Source organism: Haematobia irritans, chromosome 1 (genome assembly GCF_050003625.1).
Source record: "Haematobia irritans isolate KBUSLIRL chromosome 1, ASM5000362v1, whole genome shotgun sequence".
Taxonomy (NCBI): Eukaryota; Metazoa; Arthropoda; class Insecta; order Diptera; family Muscidae; genus Haematobia; species Haematobia irritans.
The window spans coordinates 185273668-185281749 of record NC_134397.1 but is presented as its reverse complement, the minus strand read 5'-3'; the positions used below and the strand labels follow the sequence as shown (position 1 = coordinate 185281749).

The 8082-nt window shown below is 32.1% G+C and overlaps 1 protein-coding gene and 1 long non-coding RNA gene across 2 annotated transcripts; one reads left to right on the top strand and one right to left on the bottom strand.

Annotated features, from left to right (window-relative positions):
• Window positions 1-303: 303 nt before the first annotated feature.
• On the bottom strand, window positions 304-3464 carry LOC142222264 (uncharacterized). The gene is made up of 2 exons (XM_075292295.1): window positions 3074-3464; window positions 304-1259 (listed from the first exon to the last, which is right to left on the bottom strand). Exons 1-2 carry the CDS (start codon window positions 3086-3088, stop codon window positions 819-821), a joined length of 456 nt encoding a protein of 151 aa, XP_075148410.1. The 5' UTR covers window positions 3089-3464; the 3' UTR covers window positions 304-818.
• A 268-nt stretch (window positions 3465-3732) lies between these two features.
• LOC142242947 (uncharacterized) lies at window positions 3733-5457 on the top strand. Its single transcript, XR_012724266.1, has 4 exons — window positions 3733-4070; window positions 4136-4499; window positions 4564-4895; window positions 4960-5457. It is a non-coding gene; the product is annotated as an uncharacterized LOC142242947 (long non-coding RNA).
• The last annotated feature ends 2625 nt before the right edge of the window (window positions 5458-8082 follow it).

The window sequence follows — 8082 nt, the reverse complement described above, 5'->3', positions numbered from 1 at the left end:
TTAAAAAATTTAAGCAGTTAAGATCCTAAATGGTATATGAAATAAATGGGCAAGATGGCAGATATGTCCTTAGAGCGGCTTAAAATTTCGTTAGCTAACGGAGATTTTTTAATTGTTTACGCTTTCAACATAAATCATCTTTCCAATTGGAAATATATTGGTGATATTACTTCACAAAATGATATTATCTTGCTGTAAATAATCTTATAATTCGATTACGATACGTTACCAAAGTTCCTTTATTTACAGTTTTTGTAAATTGCAATCATTGCGACCTATTTGAAAGAGTAGACAAAAAAAACATTCTATATATTTGCATTCGTTGATTTATTAAGTATTCTGGATTTGGTACTGTACAAATGTACAAAAATGTATTTAATATCTATAATAAAATTACATTTGTATATAGAGTTGTTCTTGCCGGAAGAACAAATAAAATAATAAATAAAAGCGTTCTAATTAAGTAACTATAGTTTGCAAACTAAAAGGAATTTTTAAACGATAAAGTAAAAAACGTAATTTACGTACATAAAATATAGTTGGAGGGACATTCGTGAACTTTATCATAAAGGAAAACCAAATACTTATTGATATAAATACGTATATAGGAGAGTAGTACATGTAATGAAAGCTCGTATATGTGTGTGTGTGTGTGTCTATGCATAATTGTGATGTTTGAAAGCCCAAAAGAGACAGGCCGTAACTACTACAATGAACTTTTGAAATTATTAGTGTCCTTTGGGTTCGTTGTGAAAGCACTTATGGTAACATTTCCTGAGCTGCTCCCAGAAATTGCAAAAGAAAAAAACATTTTCTCTCTATTGCTGCCTTAGTTTGTTTGCAATAGCTTCTTTAAATCTTTTATATTCATCACTTAATTCAATTTCGTTTCGTAGTGTCCCTTGAATACGAAATAGGCATCGTGTTATTCTATCATCATCGCCTGTTACAATTTGATCATGTAGCTCTATTTCCAAGTCTCTCGGGAGACCCAAATCAACGAGTTCATCTAATTCGTCTAAGGTTAAAACGTTCACGTGCGGTCTCATATATGTGCCACATAGCTCGTAAACTTCGAGGTATTGTTCAGCTTTGGATTTGTCACCATGACGATTCTGTTCGAGGTAGCTTTTAAATAGTCTTACTGCAGTACGATCGATGAGTGTTGCTTGTGCTGTAAGATAGTAGATGCGTTCAACTTCTTCTACGGTCATTTCTTGGCATCCGCAAAAGCATCGTAGTAGCCGAACTGTGGAACACTGCAAAAAAAGAGGAAAACATGCCATAATAAAAAATGATCTAAAACAATTTGGTTTTTTTTTTTTTGTCAAAAAGTGGGGGTGACAGGTTATATGTTAGTCTACTACACACAAAACATTTTTTATTAGATTCAATCACAAAATTAATTGATCCAATTAATATTTTAATTGAAATGTCTTCCGTCACGAAAATGATAGTATCAATCACAGTTTTAATTGAGCATCCAAAAAAAATACTTAATTAAAAAATTAATTGATTTCATTTGCAAATTTCAATTAATTTTTTAATTGATTCAATTAAATTCTTAATTGACGTTGATTGCAAAATTCAAATAATTTTTCAAAAAAAAAACGAAACTATTTTTAATCGCTATACTATATTTCAATCACTTTCTATAACTATTTTTAGTCCTTTTTAGTTTGATTCCAAAATTCAAAGTTTCAAAAAAAAATATATATATATACATCCATAATTTTTTAACTGTTATACTCTTCCGAGTTTGATTAAAAAGTTAATTGTATTAATTAAATTTTTAATTGAGAATTTAAAAACTCTTAATTATTAACTTAATTGACTTAATGTTTCTAGTTTGATTAAAAGGTTAATAGTATCAATTAATTTTTTAATTGAAAAAGTTTTCAACTTCAATCAACTTTTCAATTGGGAATATTTTGGTGATATTTTTTTCTGTATACGCGTTACTTTTTATATTTAGAGACAAAAATACAATTAGGAGTATACGTTGGAAGTGGAACCTTAGTTCGTAACCTAACTCGATCGATTTGACGAAAGCAAAATGCAAGTTAGTGCGTTTTCATGGCGAAAACCTTGGATTTTTCATTCAATTCAGTGGCGATAATTTTTTATCGGATGGGGGAGCCTCGCATAGAACCCGTCGCCGTGGGATTGCATAGACACAACTATACATGTTGTTTAAGCAATACCTCCTGGGTTGCTCCAAGAGATCCAGCGTTACAAAAGGAGAGCATCTAGATCAGGCAGCATACCAGACAGATCTGAATAGGATTCATGAGGATACTGTAGCTGAAGCGGTGAAAAGCTACAAAGTTAATCCTATTCCCGCAGCTCGACCACCGCCCATAGTACCGGAGGAAAGGAACCGCCCGCGGCAGACCAGGATACTTTTGGCCCAACTAAGATCAGGCAAGTACAACCGCCCCAATTCCTACCTATCTGTGTTTGATAGCAGCGTAGCTGGCGTGTGTCCCACCTATAACCAAGGGCCACATGACTCTCGTCACCTCTTCGCTTGCCCTGCCAAACTTACTGGACTCACAACCAGATCACTCTGGAAGCATCCCATTCTTCTTGCAAATTTCCTTGATGTGGACACAAGCTGAAGTATTTAGAATATGACTTGTATTTGTCCAAAAATGTTTAATATATCTCAAAATAAGGCTTTACAAGCTGACAAAATATTTGCTGATTGTATTTAGTAGCTTTTAAGAGTGCAGGAATATAAACTTTATTTGGTTCTTTCATTATTGTACAATAATTATTAAAAATAGAATGCAGATTAATTTGGACATAAATTTCTTTGTTGCGATATCAGGCTAACTTGAAAATGTTATCTGGGAACGAGCCATTGCTACCAATATGTGAACGATAAATAACAAAACCGGTCATTTAACCGAAATCGATCGGTCTCGGCAACATAATAGATTAAATCAATAACTTCATATTTAACAAAACAAAATAGAACAGATCTATTAATATACAAATGTATTCATTTAGCATATGGCTGATATTTTTTATATACATATACACTTAACCGGCACACCTAAGTACTCACCTGATATGAACTCATTTTGTCACTAGTCTCAAATGTGCCACTTCTTCAATGGTTGTGAAAAATTTTTGTTAGTAGCCCTTGATTAGATACCAAATAAATCGCAAGTATATATATTATAGGATTTATTTCGATGCCGTTGTTATTTTGTTCATGATCATTAATATGATGCAAAATTGAAGTTTTCACTATTGTTCACAAATTGTCTCATCACAGTTTGCCACATTTACGCGGCGACTGATATAATATGAAATTTAATATTGAACATTATTATTTATGTTCCAAGTCTAGTAAGACACATTTTAATGAAAATACTAAAAAAATATATAAGTTTCTACATGCCCAAGAGATTGTTTGAACACACGATAGGGTTGACGTCAGTTGTCAAAAAAGCTCGAGGTTGCCAAATTGTATTATTAGTATGAATTTCAATTAATATCCCCTACGGCAGGAAACTACGAAAAGTTATTAGGTAGTGTCTTCTCAATAGATTCATCCCGGGATTTATCCCGAATCCCCGGGATTTTCGGGATTTCCGAAAATAATCGAACATCTTTTTTCTGTACGTCGAAAGAACTCTATCGATCGACTCAAATGGACACAAAAAACTGTATTTATAACCAAAAAACAGCTGTTTCTATGTAAATAAAATGGTTATTGTAACAACCCAATAAACACAGGATGAGCGTTTTTCAAATGCAACACCTCTTCAGTTTGAGGGTAAATATCATTTTCAACATAAATTCAACTTGACTTGAAAAAGCTCATCTTCAATTCATCTTCAAATTGTTTGCGAATTACAACCAATTTGGCAAAATGTTGACGAAAACTTTGAAAATGTGTTGAAGATAATTGGAGAAAACTTTGACAAAACACTACCCTGAAATGCAACGAAAAAACCACATGGTTTTCAATACTACTTTGGACAACAAAGTTCGTGGAAGAAATACAAAAATGTGGAAATTTTTTAATAATCAATTGAAATTGCTTATAATAATTGGTAAGTAAAACTAAAACACGAAATGAAAACTTGAAGGAAGTCACTAAACTCAAATCTCTTTGCAGACAACTAAAATATTTGGATGCTGATTCTTGGACACATTAAGAGGCTGGCCGATGAAAAATGGTAGTGGCTTATCGAGAAGAGAAAGTTTCCATAAATCAAAGTGCAACCAAAAAAACTTGGTATTTATGCTTTTCCATATCAACAACTACTGGATGATAATTCGCATCACATCGATAGTTTAATTTATATCGCATCATCGGTTTAATTTGTTATTTTGTGAATTGAAATTGCTGGAAATTTATTCCAATTATCTGGCCATCAAGTTCCTGAAAATTGCCAGTATTTTAATAACAACAATTTTGTAATACCAACGTTCTTGAGGAAATCACGAAGTACCTGGTCAGTTGGAAGAAATACAAATTGGTAAGTCAAAATAAAAAGTGAAATGAAAACATAATGGAAATCACAAAACTCGATTGTTTTGCAGAAAACTAAAATCATTGAATGGTATATTCTTGGAAGATGTTGGCCGATGAAAACCCGATGAAGGAAACAACAAAGAAAAGTTTTCAGAAAACTTACAAAGTGCAACCAACTAAAACAAAGTGCAACAATTCCTATATCAAGAACTTCTGGATGAAAATGTGCATCATCGGTTTAATTTGTTATTTTGTGAATTGAAATTGCTGGAAATTTATTCCAATTATCTGGTCATCAAGTTCCTGAAAATTGCCAGTATTTTAATAACAACAATTTTGTAACACCAACGTTCTTGAGGAAATCACGAAGTACGTGGTCAGTTGGAAGAAATACAAATTGGTAAGTCAAAATAAAAAGTAAAATGAAAACATAATGGAAATCACAAAACTCGATTGTTTTGCAGAAAACTAAAATCATTGAATGGTATATTCTTGGAAGATGTTGGCCGATGAAAAACCGATGAAGGAAACAACAAAGAAAAGTTTTCAGAAAACTTACAAAGTGCAACCAATCAAAACAAAGTGCAACAATTCCTATATCAAGAACTTCTGGATGAAAATGTGCATTACATCAATTTACATCCCGTCATCAGTTTGATATTTTGTGATTTCCTCTTGCTGGAATCTATTCTAACACACAAGCCAGCAAGTTCCTCGATAGTAAATATTTCAAATTGCCAGCATATTAATGACACCAACATTATGGAGGAAATGGAATTATACATGTAAAAATGTTTAAGATATTTAAAGTTGTATTCATAGTTTTATTTATTAATACGTTTAATAAGATATTTACATTTTGATTGGTATAATATTATTATTTTCATATATTATTAATGTTATTTTTAAGATTATTATATTTGTTAACGAAAAAATAATAAAATTTACAAAATCCCTAGAAATTTAGTATTGACTTTCAGTTGGAACTAGGATTGACTTTCATACAAATTGTGGTTTGAAAGTATTCGCAACAATGCTAGTTTTTTATTTTTCTCACATTGAAAACTGTTTGAGAAATTATTGAGTAGCGATGAATTTCAATTTGAGGATTACAATTGAGAAATTATTGCTATTGTGTTGAATTTTACTGTTGAGGGTAATGTCTGTTTTTTGTTGAGAACGCGATTTTCTCAACAATTTCTCAACTTGAATATTACCCTAATCCTTTGAAAAAATGTTTGAAAAATTATTGAATTTTAGTATTTTTCAAACGTTTGTGTTTATTGGGAATAGTTATGGCAAAATACTTTCATGTACATTTCGTACTGTTTGATACGCTTCCCCAACACAGTAGCCGATTGTTGTAGTGTCACGAGTCTGTGGTAGCGATGGGAATGAAATAGAACTTTGAAATGCTGGAAAGGCGCGGTCGCGATATTTATTTCGCATTCTAAAATTGGGTTGATTTTGAGTAAAACTTATAGTTTTGAACTTGATTTTTGTATGGGGAAAACGACTCGCTTTGGAATGCTTATAAAGAGAAAACATTTGAAACCCCAAAACGTGCTTGGTGAGAACTCTGTATATAACTGCCCGTACTTTTAAAATATTGGATTTTTTTGTATAGTTGAGTACTATGTTCGGTTTTTTCACCAAAACACGAAAGTGAAAGTACCATTATATTTATGAAGACGATTATATTTTGATCAAGACTTGCCAATTAAAGGCCGGTACTATGTTCATTCTTGCGAAAAATTTGTATGGAAACCATTATTTCGCACATAGAAAGCGGCGTTTTTTTAGGTAGCTTGGAGCGCTATTTTACAGGGAGCGATATTGGATTAAGTTGGTGGTGTTGCTTGTTTTTACAAAATAACATTTTATTTTTCCTTGGGCAATTGATCTGCTATTCCTTTGATCCTTTGTATAGTTTCGGAACAAAAGTATGGTCCGTGTTTGATTTATAAACCCGCACAAATAGTTTTTAATAAATAAATTATTTCTTAATTCACATTGCAAATGGCGCCGTGCTATAAACGTCAGTTTTTCAACACGAAAAAACAAAGTATCACAAATGGAAAAAATTTCGCAACTTTTTCGCATTTTTTGGTTTTGTATGGAGTTTCAACGCGAAAACCGAACAGAGTACCGGCCTTAATGGATGGAAATGATCCAAGGTATTGATTGCAAATAATGCTATATTTCTAAATTAAATAATTAAAAAAAGTAACCATGAAAACAAACTGGTTTTCAGCTTGAAAACTGAACATAGTACTCAGCTTATGAAGTAAAATGGTGAAACATCGATTTATAAATGGTCTATCAGTTATGGACATTATAATGTGACATTATAATGTCCATAACTGATAGACCATTTATAAATCGATGTTTCACCATTTTACTTCATAAGCTGAGTACTATGTTCAGTTTTCAAGCTGAAAACCAGTTTGTTTTCATGGTTACTTTTTTTAATTGTTTAATTTAGAAATATAGCATTATTTGCAATCAATACCTTGGATCATTTCCATCCATTAAGGCCGGTACTCTGTTCGGTTTTCGCGTTGAAACTCCATACAAAACCAAAAAATGCGAAAAACTAGCGAAATTTTTCTATTTGTGGTACTTTGTTTTTTCGAGTTGAAAAACTGACGTTTATAGCATGGCGCCATTTGCAATGTGAATTAAGAAATAATTTATTTATTAAAACTATTTGTGTGGGTTTATAACACAAACACGGATTATATTTTTGTTCCGAAACTATACAAAGAATCAATGGAGTAGCAGATTAATTGCCCAAGGAAAATAAAATGTTTATTTTGTAATAACAAGCAGCAACCACCAACTTAATTCAATATCGCTCCTTGTAAAATAGCGCTCCAAGTTACCTAAATAAACACCGCTTTCTATGTGCGAAATAATGTTTTCTATAAAAAATTTTCGCAAGAATGAACATAGTACCGGCCTTAAGATGGCACGTTGGCAGAGGTTTAATTTAAAATTACAGCTTCCAAGGACATCGGGTGTATAACGAGATTTCTCAAGTAATTATTTAGTGCCATCTCAAAATCTGGGAAATTTCTGCATTTATTTATGAATCTCAAATAATTCGAAATTTCTGACAAATCTTGTGAAAATTTTAGAATGGGAAAAATTTCTTAAAACAAATCGGAAGTTGGGTTTATATGTTGGTGCTATATCACAAAATTGTCTCCGACTCCAGAAAAATCTTCAGACTCCGACTCACAGCCCTGGTTTTGACCCGTCATTCATACCCTGCCAGCATTTCAAAGTTCCATTTCATCCTCATCGCTACCACAGACTCGTAAATGTCACCACAACCATCGCGAACTGTGATGGGGGAAGCATATCAAAAAGGACAAAATGTACATGAAAGTATTTTGCTATCACTACTGTAAGAAGAGCCATTTTATTTTTTGTGAAACGCCAAGCGCAACCAGCTTGTTATATTTTATTTAAATAAAAACGAAAATAAAGTTCTGAAAACATATATATTACGCTCAAAATTGTGAAAGGTATATGGTGAACAATTTTCGACTTTCCAAATAGAATAAAGTGATCGTTTTTCA